Source organism: Onychomys torridus, chromosome 13 (assembly GCF_903995425.1).
Source record: "Onychomys torridus chromosome 13, mOncTor1.1, whole genome shotgun sequence".
NCBI lineage: Eukaryota > Metazoa > Chordata > Mammalia > Rodentia > Cricetidae > Onychomys > Onychomys torridus.
Window position 1 is genome coordinate 2,656,578 of NC_050455.1, and position 16,488 is coordinate 2,673,065.

At 47.9% G+C, this 16,488-nt stretch overlaps 1 protein-coding gene across 2 annotated transcripts in view; it reads left to right on the forward strand.

The window, feature by feature from the left end:
• The window catches only part of Cables1 (Cdk5 and Abl enzyme substrate 1), a 112,113-nt gene extending 103,079 nt beyond the window's left edge, over positions 1-9,034 (forward strand). For both annotated transcript variants that reach the window (XM_036204674.1, XM_036204675.1), the window contains 3 exons: positions 2,248-2,354; positions 3,719-3,926; positions 7,813-9,034. In XM_036204674.1, the coding sequence (XP_036060567.1) occupies positions 2,248-2,354; positions 3,719-3,926; positions 7,813-7,953 (456 nt within the window). In that variant the 3' untranslated portion in view covers positions 7,954-9,034. The remainder of the gene's footprint in view (positions 1-2,247; positions 2,355-3,718; positions 3,927-7,812) is intronic.
• The last annotated feature ends 7,454 nt before the right edge of the window (positions 9,035-16,488 follow it).

Consider the following 16,488-nt stretch of genomic DNA (forward strand, 5'->3'; position numbering starts at 1 on the left):
GAACTTCTCACCACTCTTGGTAGCAGAAATAACAGAAATACCACCTCTCTGCAGCCAGAAATGTGTTTGTCATCCTAGCTGCAAGAGAGTCAGGAAACATAACTGGTAGTTTCCTGGAGTAAAGCTTCCCAGAATGAAGCAGACTGTTTAGGGAAGGTTAGTCATAGGGAAAGCAACCTGTGCTCTAGGGAACTTAGCTTCCTAAGATGCAGCATCACAGTAAATTGGAAAGGAATGTTAGTTGGTAAGGGTAATCTGATATGCAAGTCCCTGGACTTCAGACATGGAAGTCAACTAAGAAATAAGTCATGGGTGCCTAGACCAGAGGTTGAGTGACTTTAACTTGCTAAGGTGGCTACTTCTTTGGCCGTGTCTACATCCACACCTCTTTGTGACAGCCTCATGAGAAGGAAGCTACTGCCAGCTGGTCACTGTCTGATTAGGGAAGAACAGCCTAGAAGACATTGTGTAAGGGGAGCTGAAGGTGCCAAAGTGGGAGGCCAAGATCTCACTCCTGGCCATGCCTGCAGCTTGTCAAGATTGGGACAAGCTTCCCCACCATCCTGGGCCTCAGTTCCCTCACCTGTAAGTTGAGATGGGTGCATTCAAAGAGAAGCATTGGGTGTACTTTCATGTGTCCCACATCCAGCCGGCTGCAGTGGTTACTTCAGGAAAGGATCTGGGCCTCTCATTTCCTCAAATGTTTGGACAGACCTGTTGGAAAATTCAAATGCTCATTTGCATTGTTTGCCCTGGTTTGGTGTTACTCATCTGATTTCTCATCTCTCCAAGTGTCACACAGGTGTGAGCTGGAGTAGCAGAACCAATTTAATACTGCTACAGTTAGTATTTATGCTCCAGAGAAGGAAAATGCCATTGAGATCACTTTTCATTGGGCTAAATGTGGCTTTTAGCTGCCACCAAATGTAGTTCATGTGTCTATTCTAAGTCTTGTCAAGCTGGGGTGTAGCTTAGTGGTATAGCGCTTGCCAGGGTATACCTAAAGCCCTGGGTTCAAGTCTCAGCACTGCCAAAATCTAAAACTTCATTAAGAAGTTCAGAGAAGCCTACCAACTTTAGGCACAGTCACTAAGAAATGTTGGATGGATTTTGCTATCAGTGGGTCATCCCAGGGGCTGAGTGGCCTTCACATAATTTCCTATGGAAAGCAGTGACCTGCTGAAGGTGACTTCTGTTATCAGCCTAAAGAGTGCTGGCCCTGGGCAGGTGCACTTTTGAGATGAGCTGAGACTTAACTGGTGTGACCCAGCAAAATACAAATTCAGGGTTAAATATGCAGATCACTGAGCAAGGGAACCCAGAATATACCCAGGTGCTCAAAGGAACTTGTCTTGGGGATAAGCAGAATTCAAGCAAGGGACTATTAGTAATGTTACCATTGCATACATATAATGGAACGCCACTCTTCCTCTGCAAGGACATTCAAACATGATGCCACCTGAACCTTGAAACATTAACACTGAAAGAAGCCTGTGATGGTTTTCTTACATGAGACAGAAACTGGCTGGGGGCTGGTGAGGTGGCTAAGGAGGTAAGGATGCTTGTCACCAGGCCAGGCAACCATGCTAGAAGGAGAGAACCAACCCCCCCCACACACACACACACATGGAACATGGCAAATATAGTCATGTACATTTGTACATACACAAACCAATGTTTAAACAAGTATCTGGACATGGTACTCACATATGTAATCCCAGCAGAAAGAATGCAGAGTTCAAAGCCAGGCTCAATACCTAGAGCCCTGTCTCAACAACAAACAATGAACAATGATGCTTGCCTGGGCTTGAGAGTAAACGGAGATGTCCTGTGCAGTACTGGATATGGCGGTGGTAATGGTTGCATAACAATGAGAATGTCCTTAATGCCACTAAATAGTGCCTTAAAATGGTGAATTTTATGCATAATTTGTCAAATTTTATAAAAACATTTAAATGGTAGCTAGAATGTGTTGAGCACCTATATAATGTGCAGAGAAGCATACAGAGCATCTCTCATAGCTCCCAAAATAACCATGGGAGGTAGAATGTGAGATGTGGGATGATTGAGTCTCCCAAAGCCAAGCCATTGAGGGGCTGAGGATGGAGCCTTTGAATCCTGCTGGTGTGGACAGCAGGCTGAGACACGTACTCCCTAAGGCCCACTGGCTGCTTCGGACCTAGCCTGTACATTGTTAGTACTTCTGACCCATGGTTGCAGTGATGTTTCTTGCCTCCTCTATTACAGACCACAGTGATTGACTACGTGAAGCCCTCAGATCTCAAGAAGGACATGAATGAAACCTTCAAGGAAAAGTTTCCTCACATTAAGTTAACACTCAGCAAAATCAGGAGGTATGAGAGCTGCATATCACCCTGAACTTTCCCACCATGCCCCCTCCAGCACACTGCAAGCTCACATTGTACTATAGTTTTCCTTGTTCCTCAGGAAAAGAAATACAGTCACGTTCACCAGACACTCTTCTGCTGCTGGCCGACTTATGCCTGGATATTGTGGGAGAGTCCAGGGCATCAGGCATCAGGCCAAGCTCCTGACCCTCTAGTTCACACAGCTTTTGGGAAGATGTTCATTCAGTGAGAGAATCATTTCATGCTGTGTGCCTGTAGCTTGCCAGCTCAGTAAGATTGAGGTTATAAAAAGCAGCAAGGATGGAGCTGGGGACGGGCTCAATTGGTAGAGTGCTGGGCTTTCATGCACAGAGCTTGGGTTCAAGCTCCCTCACTACACAACCCAGACATGATTATAGTCCTGGGATCCTAGGGAGGCAGAGGCAGAAATGTGAAATCAGCCTAGGATACATGAGTCATGTCTAAAAACACAATCAAACCAGAATGGGCAGTACTCAGGTCTTGGCTTTCTGGGATGCAGGCAAAACAGAAGTGCATAGAGTCGGCACCTTTGGGCATGAGATAACTCCACTAACTGGACATGACTTCAAGACCCTATCTTGGAGCAGCCACCAAAACAGCCAAAGCAGAGAGCCAGGCCCAGATTCCCCATACAGATGATTGGATGGGTTTGTGGTGACCCACATCTGCCAGCCACTCACCGTGCCAAGTTAGAGAGGTGCTGACTCGTGTTGTAGTGTTCACACCATGCCTCCGACATTGCCGGCGTGTGCTCACCACCTCCGAGATGCTAGAGTATGATGCAGGGCTTACCCTAGTGTGCATCCTAATGCAGATTTGATTCTGGCATGTTCCAAACCAAAGAATAAGGAAAAGCAAGCATCCATGCTCTATCCATTTGCTAGGCAGCTTTCCCAAAGACACTTCCTGGTTTTGCCTTTAGCCAAACACTTCTCCTGCCTGACTTAGAGTCTAATCAGTAATTGGCAGAACTTAGATCAAGTACCTGATATAGGTCTTAAATGAGTCTGGATCCCTTTCTTCACTTTGAGGAGCCCTACCCCTCATTTCCCAGGGACACAGATATACACTGTGATCAGTGGTGTCCTCCATGTTCTGTTCTTTGGAGTGCTGCCTTCCCAGAATCCTTGGAAGTGGTGATTTGGGCTGTGCTGTGTCTGTAGATGGCCAGAGCCCTAGTTCCACGGTCTGCTCCCACATCTAGTGTGGATTAACCTCAGCCTCCATCCCCTGGTGGGAGGGAAATGGAGAAAATGCTTTCCATATGGTGTCATAGTCTTGTGGGTCCCCTGAGCTCTCTCAGGACTCTGCTTCCTGTCTTTCTCTAGTCTGAAGAGAGAGATGCGGAAGCTCGCCCAGGAGGACTGTGGCTTTGAAGAGCCCACAGTGGCCATGGCCTTCGTCTACTTTGAGAAGCTCGCACTCAAGGGGAAACTGAACAAGCAGAACCGGAAGCTCTGTGCTGGAGCGTGTGTGCTGTTAGCAGCCAAGGTCGGAAGTGACCTCAAAAAGCACGAAGTCAAGCATCTAATTGATGTAAGTGAGCAGGGTCTTGATGGGGGTGAGAGCGTGCACTTAGCCCAGGGGTCCCCTGGCAGGTAGATGGACCTTAATGTCTAGTAGAGATCTACCTGGACAAGATTAAAAAGCCAGCATTAGGGTCATGACCTAAAAACCCTTCTCAGATAGCATGGGTGATGAAGCTATTCTCACAGCCAGAGAAGCCATGTGTCTTAGTTAGGGTTTCTATATCTGTGAAGAGACACCCAAGATCATGGCAATTCTTATAAAGGAAAGCATTTAATGGAGGTAGCTTACAGTTTCATCATGGTGGGACATGGCAGCATGCACAGACATGGTGCTGGAGAAGGAGCCGAGAATTCTACATCTTGATCTGTGGATTGATACATTGGGTGTGGTTTGAGCATAGGAGACCTCAAAGCCCACCCCCACAGAGACACACTTCCTCCAAAAAGGCCACACCTACTCCAATAAGGCCATTCCTCCTAATAGTGCCACTCCCTTGGGACAATTTCCTTTCAGCCACCACACATAGTAATCATGAGGGTATTTGTGAGCAGTGTGACTCCAGAACACCCATCAGAAATGCTGGGTTCAATGTGATGGTGTGGCCTTACTTTAAAGGACAGCCCCACCAAACAAGGACACCCTGACTGCCTAGGGTGGGTTTATGAACACCTGTTTTAACATACAGTGTAGGCGGGCTTTGTACTTGGGGGGCTAAGGTGGGAGGACTGAAGTTCAAAGCCAGCCAGGACAGCCTGGGAAGACACTGTCACAAAATAAAGAGTGGGGAAGGATGTAGCATGATGGTAGAGTGCATGCCTCGCATGTAAGGCCCTAGGTTCCAATTCCCAGTACACAAGTGTATATTATATGCCGTGTGTGTATGTGTGTGTGTGTGTGTGTGTGTGTGTGTGTGTGTGTACTGGAGTGTATAAATCAAAACAGAAAAGCAGAGCAAGAGCCAACTGCCATTGAAAAACTGGGTTATTGCTTGCAGTTCCCAGAGGAAGGACCTCCGCATAGGCTGCTGTAGCACAGCTATGGACTAGGCGGCCTAAAGGACAGAAACTGACTTCACATCGTTGTAAAAGCCTGCAAGCCCAGGTCCGTTCCTGGCTTACATGTGCCTTTTTTTCTGAATCTGGTCTCCTTTAAGGTCACCCAGCTCCTCCGAGCCTAGTTCTCCTCAAAGGCCTTACCTCCTAACTGCACTTCACTGGGGTCAAAGCCAACAGCACTCATTTGGGAGGGACAGACATTCAGTGCATATGACCAGAACCCCATAGGGCCATGGGTGCAGAAGGAAAGGGAAGGACTGTGGGCAAGAGCCTTCATTATTGTTTCCAGAAAGGGGTGCCTGCCGGGCAGGTGTGCAGGCTTAGAAATACCCAGTTTGAAGAATGCCTAGCAGTGTTGGGCTGCCAGCAGGCAGACAGTGGCCTCATTAGAATGAAGGAAGGAGCTGGAACTCTTGATCGATTAGCTTGCATTTTAAAAGCATCTCATAAGAGGTAGTCCACTGGTGCTGATTGGAGCATTTAAGGAGCCAGTGTTTATAAATGCTCAAAGCCTGGCACACATAACTAAGTGCCCTATAAATGTTAGCAATTTTGCATCCAACCAAAAGTGATTGTCCAGCTTACTGCTTGAGTCCTGAGGCTCTGCTGTTCTCTCTGGAGACCTTGAAGACCTGGTTCTAGGATGGTCCTTAAGAAAGGGCTTCAAGGCTGAGATCTCAGAGGAGCTGGAATCACCAGGTTTATGGGCAGGAATCACAGGCTCTGGTGAGCAATCCTGAGCCACAGGGCAGGTCTGCCAGGATGTCATATCAGGATCACAGGGCCGAGACTGAACTGTTGAGGCAGTAGGAAGAGTGTGCCCAGGAAAGGCAGGGACAGCAAAGAAGCCAGGCTGTCACAGACACAGAACAGATGGTTGGTGCGATGCCCTAGACATCTGACTGCCCACTGTCTAGTGATGAAGAGAGGAAGGTAGGTATTTGGTGTGTATTTTTAAGAAAGAGTATTATTTATGTCATGGTTTCCTAGTTTTCAGAAATGGTGCTGGGTCCAGTGTGTGCAGTAGATACATGAACATGGAAGTGATCATTGGGTGCCATATCCAAGGCGAGCATCAACAGGCTTGTACAGTTGTCCCCATTGACGGATACATTGTTCTCCATTGACCTTTTCTGGCTTCAGTTACCCAAGTCAACCACAGCCCCAAATACTGCAAAGAAAAGTCCTAAAATGAGCCATTTGTAAGTTTTAGGTTGAGCACCAGTCTAAGCAGTGTGATGAAAGCTCTCCCTGTCCCACCTCAGACATTAATTGTTCCCCGTGTCCTGTGTAGCCACACCAGCACCTACAGCCACCTCGACTGACTGCCCAAGCACCATAGCATCGGTCTGAGTAACCCCCATGACAGCCTGCATCACAGTGCCTTCATCTCGCCCTGCAGGCATCTCACAGCTAAGCCCAGAACAAGCAACAGAGAAAGTGCATTTGTGTAGCATTATAAATTGATAGCTAGATCTTATAAATTGGGCACAGTAAATCAACCTTTACTATAGATACACTATTTGATTACATATCTATATGATGTGGTACTGTGGTTTCAGGATCTTCTTGGGGGTTCCCAGATAAAGTGAGAAATATACATATATGCATACAATTAATACATCTTCAGAAGTAATGCTAATACAGTTCTAAGCATATTTATAGGATACACATTAAATCAGAGTGGAGTACTATGCCACACCGCAGAATCCGATGGTATCAACACAGACCAACACAACAGTTATGATCTGAAAGCAGCTCCCTAACGTGAGAGCCCATCCTGGTTTTACCACAGTACCATCAGCCACTGCAGTTGGATACTTCATTAGCCAAAGACGGAGCTAAGCTGTGACTGAGTGCTCTAACAAAGGGGGACTTTCTGTCCCCCGGTTTCTCTTCTGTTTCTACTCCTGGAAGCCTGTATTGTTGAGTGGACAAGTGAGGAGCCATTGGCCACTCAGCTGTTTAGAGGTGGGACAGCCTCACAGGGACTTGGGTCCCCACAGGTGAGAGGATAAGGCTAAATCACAAATCCTCATCTCGTGTCATGAAAAGCTTGCCTGAGGTGCTCACTGGCCAACGTGTTCTGACCAGTAGAGCCCTGGGTGGTGGCGCACGCCTTTGATCCCAGCACTAGGGAGGCAGAAGCAGGGTGATCTCTATGAGTTTGAGGCCAGCCTGGTCTACAGAGCGAGTTCCAGGACAGCTAGGGCTACATAGAGAAACCCTGTCTCAAGAAACCCAATTTTAAAAAATCCCTGTTAGATTTTGCCGCAGCACAGCAGATGAGCATCTTGGCATCTTGAGTTGTAATCACCTATAAAAAGGGCATAAATGCAACATCAACTTTAAGAGTGTTTGGAGTATTAAATGGAGTTGTCATGGATCTTCAGACAGACAGCTGTCCCTCAGGGCAGGTTTACTGTCTGCAGTACCAGGACTAAGGAGACACAGCCAGTACTAACGCTGTCCTCCGGTACCTTGTCCGAAACTCACACTGAAACGTGATTCCATTGAGGAGGATTTGTGCTATCTTTGAGGAGTTCATGTCTCCTGAAACTGATTTCCGCATGCCATGGACCCAGCCTGCCCCTTCTGCTTCTCTCCCAGAGACGGAGCCGCACAGCACCTGTACCAGATGCAGCTGCCCGACCTCCAGAACCTCTCTTCTTTTAAAATTCACCCAGTCTCTGGTGATCTGTTATAGCAATGGAGAGCAGATGCACCTGTGATAAATACTCACTGGCTTGATAGTAGAAAAGTTGTACTTGGAAAAAAAACAAAAACAAGCCTAAGTTGTTAAATGCAAAACTAAAATGATTCTGTTGACTTTGCAGAAACTGGAAGAGAAGTTCCGACTGAATAGGAGAGAACTGATTGCCTTTGAATTCCCAGTGTTGGTGGCCTTGGAGTTTGCACTTCATCTGCCAGAGCATGAAGTCATGCCCCACTATAGACGCCTGATCCAGAACTCCTAGCACAGGCCCTAAGAGGGCCAAGGACTGCGTCCTCCGAGTGCGGTGAAGCTTCACTTACTCCCAGAGACAGGAGTCAAGCTGAGTTACCCAGAGAGTCTCCTTGCAGCTTTATTTTCACAGAGAAGCTGTACCTGGACCTTGCTAGGGAGACGCCGCTCAGGCTGGCCAAGACGAGGCATGTGCTGGGGATGCTGGAGGCCCTCCCTGGTCCCACAGCCGGAACTCAGTGCCGTTCTTCCTCCCAGGCACATGTGACATTTGAAGCTGCCCAGGGCCTTTACTGCAGTCTGGTTCTGACTGGGAGCATGCTGTGCTGGAGCAGAGGGAACCAAATGTGCAGGCTTGGGGGACGAGACTTAAAGTCCCCTCTCCCTGTGTCAGGAGTGTGCCAATCTATTTTTATATCTGCCATCGGAAGTGCACTTTCCCTGGGCACAAGGGTGTGGGTGTGCAGATGTCTGAGGGGCACTGTTACACTTGACCCCCAAAGCCAATCCCCACCTTCTATGGAGCTGACTTGCAATGATTTCTAGGTAACAATGACTCAGATCCAGAGTGACAGAACTGCTCTTAGGAAATAACACTGTCTATGAGACTACCTGCCACCCACTGGACAGAGGAACAGTTCTCGGTGTAGGATAAGTCACGTGCAGAGTGGCGCGCTCCGACCTTCCTGCCGTCAAACCATGGGCTTCTGTCTAGCCTCTAGCTCTGGCCTGTGGAGACATGAGGGCTGCACTCCATAGCGTGTATTCTTGTGCTCTATGTTAGAGTGCATAATGAGCGCATTTATTGTGCTAAATACATATATATGTGTGTGTTTTATAAAAGTCTGTATTGGGGGTAAGACGCATGATTGGTGTCTTGTGGCTTTTGCAGCTGGGACAAACTACATTTCAAGCTGTGGTTAAGTTGATTGTTAGTACAAAATTGTGACTTGTCCTGATTCTCTCTGGGACTGCCTGTCCTGAAGCATTAACCATGCTGACACCTGGTAGTTACACAGGTGTAACTTTACTGAAGAAAGCTTGTGGCCATGGATAAAGAATTAAAATATTTTGTTCTTTTACAGATACATAAATGTGTGTGTGGACATGTAAGTCTCATTCACCTTGTCATAGTTAGAGTTTCTATTGCTGTGATGGAACACCATGACCAAAAAGCAAGTTGGGGAGGAAAGAGTTTATTGGGCTTACACTTCAGCATTTCTGTTCATCACTGAAGGAGTCAGGACAGGAACTCAAGCAGGGCAGGAACCCGGAGGCAGGAGCTGATGCAGAGGCCATGGAGGATTGCTGCTTTCTGGCTTGCTCCTCATGGCTTGCTAACCTACCTTTTTATAGAACCCAGGACCACCAACCCAGGGATGGCAACACACACACACACACACACACACACACACACACACACACACACACACATCACTAAATGAGAAACACCTTACAGCTGATCTCAAGGAGGCATTTCCTCAGCTGAGGCTCCTTCCTGTAGTGATAGCATGTGTCAAGTTGACAGACAGCCCAGCCAGTCCTCACCTCTGCAGCCTTCCCAGTTCTGGTGAGGTTGCAGATGGAGACCCCTCTACCTCGAGAAAGGAGAATGGAGGAAGCAGGTGTCCACAGCTGTTCTTAGCGGTGCTCAGAAGAATCTCTGTTCTATACCTTGTAGTTTTGGTTTTTTAGAGACAGCCTCTCACTCTATAACCCAAACTGAGCTCAGACTTGCAGTCCTGCCTCAGCCTCCCCAGTGTGACTGTATGCATGCACTACCCTGTTTATGAAACTGAAACTTGTTATTAGACATGGTCTCACTGTGTTGTCCAGTCTGGTCTCACACTCCTGGGCCCAAGTCATCCTCCTGCCCCAACCTCCAGTAGCTAGGACTACAGGTGCACACTGCCCATTCTGGCCCCTCAAGGTGGAGAAGCTGCAGCTGCTGTGAGAACATGAAGACTTTCAGGCTTTTAAACTTTATTTTAGCTGAATCCAGCCCTAAATATTTTGCTATCAAGTTTCCTTGTCCAAGTATCAGTTGGGTGGGATGTGATGGCACACATAATTGCTCAAAAGTTCTGCCAACTAGTATTTAAGGAACACACACTGTTTACAAAGCAAATTGGGAAGCATAACGCCTCCAGACTCCATTTCCTGACCTTCAGGAGTTTTGTGGCCATCCTCTCTGGTGGTGTCTGTCACCATGCACCTGACTGGTGTGCTCCCAGCTCCCGAGCCCTCACTCAGAACTGCACAAGAGGACTACTCTGATAGACAAGGGCTCCTGCAGGCAGAGATGGCCTGCACAGTCAGGTGCCAAGCCAGGATGTGGGGACCGAGTCCTTCCCTGTGTCTTGAAACCAGATTTATAGTCTTGGATTTGGGATGATTCATATTTGAGCAGCTATAGATGGGTGTCCCTAGTCTTTTTCCTTTGAATTTGAGCCCTGTGATGGGGGGGGGGGGGCTTCATGGGGATATTGTGGCAAGAGTTCTTCTAGCTCATGTCACAACTCCAGCTCTCTGGGGGTAACAGATGAGGAGAGTCAGGGACACACACCACTCAGACTCTAGACACTTCCCCAGCCTTGGGCTCTGGCAAGGATTCCAGAAGGAAACTTGAGCCTTTGCTGTGAGAAAGACACAGAGGCCAGTTCTAGAAGTTTCTGTGTCTTTGCCCTTTGGCCTTTATCACAGGGGCAAGATTCAAGCACCCCTCTTCCTCTGAAGATTGACCTGAAGTTTCTCTAGGGTGGTCTCTAAGGAAACTCTGCTCCTTGGGACAACAGGGTCGACCCCAGTCTGGTCTGCAAGGCATGGGTACCTGTGCTCCAGTTAACCCCGATGTGAAGGAGCAGACGAGAACCAAACAGAGAAGTGGTACCTGTGTGAACTGAGTCGGTTCAGGAAGCCCCAGCCAGCCACGCAGAGGGCAGAAGTCACTTCCCCTCTGCTGAGTCAGGAACTCCGTGTCAAATGCGGATGGGGTTTGGTTTCCTCAGTCTTTTCTTTCTGATCAGAAATTCCCTAACCAGAGTTGGTTATCATCAGCCAGCAGGCTCCGCTTGGAGCAGCCACTTCACACAAATCACTCCATGTCACGTGTTCCATCTTAGCGACTGGGAAGCAGATTGGACCTAGGTTCCTTTCTTCCTTGTCACGCCTTCCTGTTCCCATCGTCCCTGCAACAGCAAATAAAACAGCTCCCATTCCTTATCTGTCGCTCTCTGACATTTCCTGTACAGTGCTCAACTGCCAAGTCCTTTGCTCTCCAGGCCCTGGCTGCCTCTGGTAACTCAGGAGAAGCCAGGCTGCTGCCCCTTTGCAAAGATCAAATGGAGGGAAGAGGGAAGGGAGCTCAGGTGTGGTGCCCCTAGTGAAGAAAGAAGTCTTCCCAAGCAGGAGGAAGCACCCCATGGGAAGGTAGCCTGCAGTCATCCCCTGGGACAGTTAAGGACAATGCTACCAGGTGGGGACTGCTGTGACAAGGAAAAAGCAAACATCAGTTCAGCTGGGGAGTCACATAATTCCGGTGAACAGTGGCTCCAACGAACAGCGGCTTCCAGAGTGCCTCTGCAAGGCAGAACTGACAAGAGCTTCGAAGAAGAAAGTTGGCGGGATGAGTGGTCTGAGCGGAGTGTTGGATGGGGCGGTTGGTTCAAGAGGACATTGAGACTAACACCATGGACAGGGCAACGGCATGACAGCGTCACTAATGAGAATCAGAGCCTACATGACAGAGAAGGGATGCTCTTAGCACTCTGTGGATGAGGCTTCCTCCTTGGTGACAGGGAAGTTGGTTACCCCTGCTCCCATTCAACCTGGACAGCTGTCCTCCAGAAACCCTTTGGTGTCACCTGCCAGCAAAGCTGCCTGTGGCTTCTCTTCCTCCATTCCCATGCAGAGAGTTGAGATCTGGCTTTGATTTATTGATGCCAAGACCCTCCTCCATTTCCTCTCTGCCCAGCCAAAAATCAGAGACAGCCTGAATACATGGAACCTCCCCACTGCCTCTGAGACCTGGAAGAAGAGGTTCCCCACTCTGCCCTTCAGACCCAAACACTCATCAGAGTCCCCAGCATGTTGTCTGTCCATAAGTCTGGATGCCCATGGCATCAGCAACTCTTCAAATAAATCTATTACCCAAGAGGACACTCTGCCTCAGTATTCCCCTTGATCCCTAAACCTGAAACCTTTTCATAATGGTGTGTGTTTGAACCGGGGACCTTTACATTTATTAACACCATGTACAAGACAGTCACGATCCTGACACAGTGACTGAAGTGCCCTCCTCATATGATGTCTACGTCAGAGTCAGGTGAAGAATGCTGCCAGCCTGGCCTTGCTCACCCTGGAGAGCCTGGGATGGACTGGGAAGAGACATGGTCCCTTGTTACTGGTAAGACCTGACCCAGCCCACTAATGAGGGCTGGCTATTAGCTCAAGACGGGTGGAGGCAACTTGGAAATAAAACAGCTAGACGTCACCAGAGACAGAGTTGTTCCTTTATAGATACACCTGAAGGGCCACCCAGTCTTTCTGCCAGAGCAGAGACTATGCCCACATGCTGGGGGGGGGGGGGGAGCACAGACTTTATAGGGTGGAAAGAGGACTTAGGGATGGAAGATTCCACCTGTGATCAGTTACCTTGCAGTCTCAAGGTAGGAGGATCACTCAGAGATGTGCTGAACTTCCCACCAGAGTGTCTGAGAGTCCCAGGTGCCACTAATGGAACCAACTTTCCAGTCCAGAGAGTCTCAGTCTGCCTGAGGTCTTCAGGCCATTAGCCCCTCAGGAGCCTTCCCGGTTTTCCACCCTGCTGTCTAGTATATACACAGTCTCAGGACACACCCCCAAGCTAAAGATGAACTTCAGAATGAGTATTATTACATGCAACTGAGTCAAGGTACTTTTCAGGTTCAAGTTCAAATGCAATTGAGCTCTTTCCGATGTGCAATCTACACCCTGGTGACTCTCTTCCAGATGTGCTGTCTACACCCTGGTGACTCTCTTCCAGATGTGCTGTCTACACCCTGCTGACTCTCTTCCCGATGTGCAGTCTACACCCTGGTGACTCTTCCAGATGTGCTGTCTACACCCTGGCAACTCTCTCTAGGTCATGTTGCTTGGCAGCTCTGCTTCACCCCCTAATCTTCTACACTCAGAAGAGCACACTTCCTCCTGTCACACCCCAGGGAATGCCTTTGCCTCCCGGGCTACGTGACCAACGTCATGCTTCTGGCTTCTCTCTTAGCTGTTTCTCTCTCCAGGCTGCTTGTCCCCTACACTGTCAATCCACAGCCTGCTTCCCCCGATCCCTCTTCCTCTCTGACTCACTCCATGGCATCTCCTTCCATCTGCTTCGACCGGTCTTGGATTCTGCTGAGGGTGCCGTGTTCCCCACTGCCGGGTCCCTTTCCATCCTACAGATCCTCGCACATATCCCCACATCATACTCACCATACTGACCGCAAAGTGACAGTCTGGACACACAGACATTCATGGTCTCAACTGGACAGAGTCCTTTGGCCACTCAGTTGGGAAGTCCCTACAATCCCTCATTGTCTTTTGTGGCTGGGTGATTTACACAGCTCTCTGGACATGTAAGCATTTGGGTTTTGCACACTTGCTCTGAACGGTCCCTAGAGTTCTCATACGGCCACAGACTGGCCTCAGTGAGACACCTAAGAAGATGTGCAAACTCACCCATCCCAGCATATTCAGAGTGTGCTTTCAGTTTTTCCACAGAGACTAAATATGATTTTTTAAAAAAACTTAAAAACACAAACAAAAGACATGAAATCAAGACCAATGAGGGGAAATAATGAATAGAGACAAATATTTATTCTCAATTCTTTTCCTCATTGAAAAATTTCATTTCTAGATCCTATTGGCCTGAGAAATTGGCTTAGAAATACAGTTCTTACTATGACCAAAAGAAATTTCCGTAAGAGGCCAGAGAGCTGGCCCAGCTGTTAAAAACAATAGCTGATCTTGCAGGAGACCAAGGTTCTGTTTCCAGTACCCACGAGGTGGCTCACAACCATCTGTAACTCCAGTGCCAGGAGATCCGATACCGCCTTCTGACTTCTGACCTGGCACACATATGGTACACATACTTGCAGGCAAAATACTCAAACATGGCCGGGTGATGGTGGCATATGCCTGTAATCCCAGCACTCGGGAGGCAGAGGCAGGCAGATCTCTGTGAGTTCGAGATCAGCCTGGGCTAGAGTTCCAGGAAAGACGCAAAGCTACACAGAGAAACCCTGTCTCAAAAAACCAAAAAAAAAAAAAAAAAAAAAAAAAAAAAAAAAAAAAACCCAAAAACAAAAACAAAAAAAAAAAACAAAACAAAACAAAAAAAAAAACAACCTCAAACATATAAAATAATTTTATATTTACTATTCTAGACCAGATCTTTCAGTGGAGAGTGAAGAGGCATTAGATAAGCACTTGTCAAATGTGGCCCCCAGAGTCACCGGGGGCTTGCAGAAATGAGACTCCTTGTGCTTCCAGAATCTCTGGAAGTGGCACTTGGGAATTCAGCACCCCAAGGTGGTATTTTTCCCTTCCCAAGCTTGACAACCACAGCCACAAAGGTGTCAAGGTGTCATAACAAAACCCCCAGGAGTCAGTCAAAGATTCTCATGCCAGCATGGTTTCTCATACGTGTCAGGAGCTAGAGAGCCCAAGTCGGGACCCAAGATTCCAAGGAGCCAGGTTCCTAGCCCACAAATCACATTTCCTATGTTTAGAAGTAATACACTGGAGAGTGTTTCACTGACATTAGTCTCTCCGCACAGGGTATACAGGGGGACAGTTTTACACTCCTCTTTTCCCTGAGGATGGAGGAAGAAGAAAAATCATAAGCAAAAGAAGTTTGTGTATCTAATGTGCCACATGGGGAGACACAACCAACCAATCAGAAGAAACACCAATGGGAAGTAAATCCTTGTGTCCTAATTTGGAAGATTTTTTGTTATAATGCTAATACTAAAGCCTCCAGAAACTAGACTGTAAACCTTTGGAAGACACACAGAGGAGCTGGGAGATGCTCTAGCTCCAAAGCTCAAGACTGTATGAGAGAGAGAGAGAGGGAGAGAGGGAGAGAGAGGGATGGATGCATGGTTCACCATGTGAACGTACAGCAATGCTGTGGGAGAAAGGAGTCTGATGGGGACGATGTATATGGAGTGACTGAGCACAACCAAGCGAAGTTAGCCATGATCTCATACCTCAAAACCATTGCTCTACAAAGCCAGCCCACACCCAGAGTCAGTTATTGACCAGGGCCCTCATTTACATGGTATAAACCAAACCACTAAAAGACAGCTGCCTTACAGAGACAGCCACAGCCCACTATCTCCCAGTCACTTCTGTTGCTGACTATCCTGCCTGCTGCTCCCTTGCAATGCACACTGGGAACTTGTTCTCCTGGGGCTGGAGAGATGGCTCAGCAGTTGAGAGCACCAACTGCTCTTCTGGAGGACCTGAGTTCAACTCCCAGCACCCACATGCAGCTAACAACTGTCGTAACTCCAAGGTCTGACACCCTCACAGACATACATGCAGGCAACCACCAATGCACACAAAATGAAAATAACTTACAAAACAACAACATCAAACCCCTTGTTCTCTTCTACTCCGATTTGGCTTGGATGAATCCTTTCACTGTCAGTGAATCTGACATCATACAGAGAATGGCAGTTAAGAGAAGACCCAGACCCAAATCATCTAATGACAGGGCAGAAGAGAAAGCATCTGCAAAGAAAGGAATGAGTGGGGAGAAAGGGAAAGGGTGACCGGGAGAATGAGCACCACAATTCACAGAAGCCAGGACAAGGACCGAACCTCAGGAGCAGAGAGCTGGACAGATGTGCTCATGAGATAAGGGAGTGTCAACTCAAGTCAAAGATGAGAACACTGCTGAAGACTTTCACGTGCCCTACCTTAGAGGTATGGACCAGAGTGCACAGCAGGGAACGGGGATGGAGAAGTGAGGTCAGCAGCAGAGATGTCACTCTTTGGGGACAGTTATCTATGAACAGGAGAAAGCTGGGGAATAAGTTTGAAGCTGAGAACCAAAACTTCAACCTTCACTCTCAGTCTGGACACAGAGGTGGCACTCCACCCGTATGAACCTGGCTTTGCCGGTCCACTGCCTTAGCTCACGTGACTTTACTGCTGTTGTCTTAGTTCACCTTGCTTTACAGTTCGGAACTGCCCCATAAGCACACGGTGTACTTGTTTACTTTAGAAACTCATCAAAGACCCATCAACTCATCGATAATTTGCACCCAAAGAAACAAACTTTGAATTCATGTGTTGTAGCCTGCAATCCTGAATCCCTACTTTGAAAGACTTACCTATAACCAGACCTGTTTCTCACCTTGTCTTCCCCACTCTGAAACATGCCCAAACTTTGCTGTTCTTTCCTACTCTTGAACTAACTCAAACCTTTTCTCATTAATGGGTGTGCTGGGGATTTGGGGGATCCACATACAACAAAGGTGGTGAAGAAAAAACCTTTTGTGTGTTT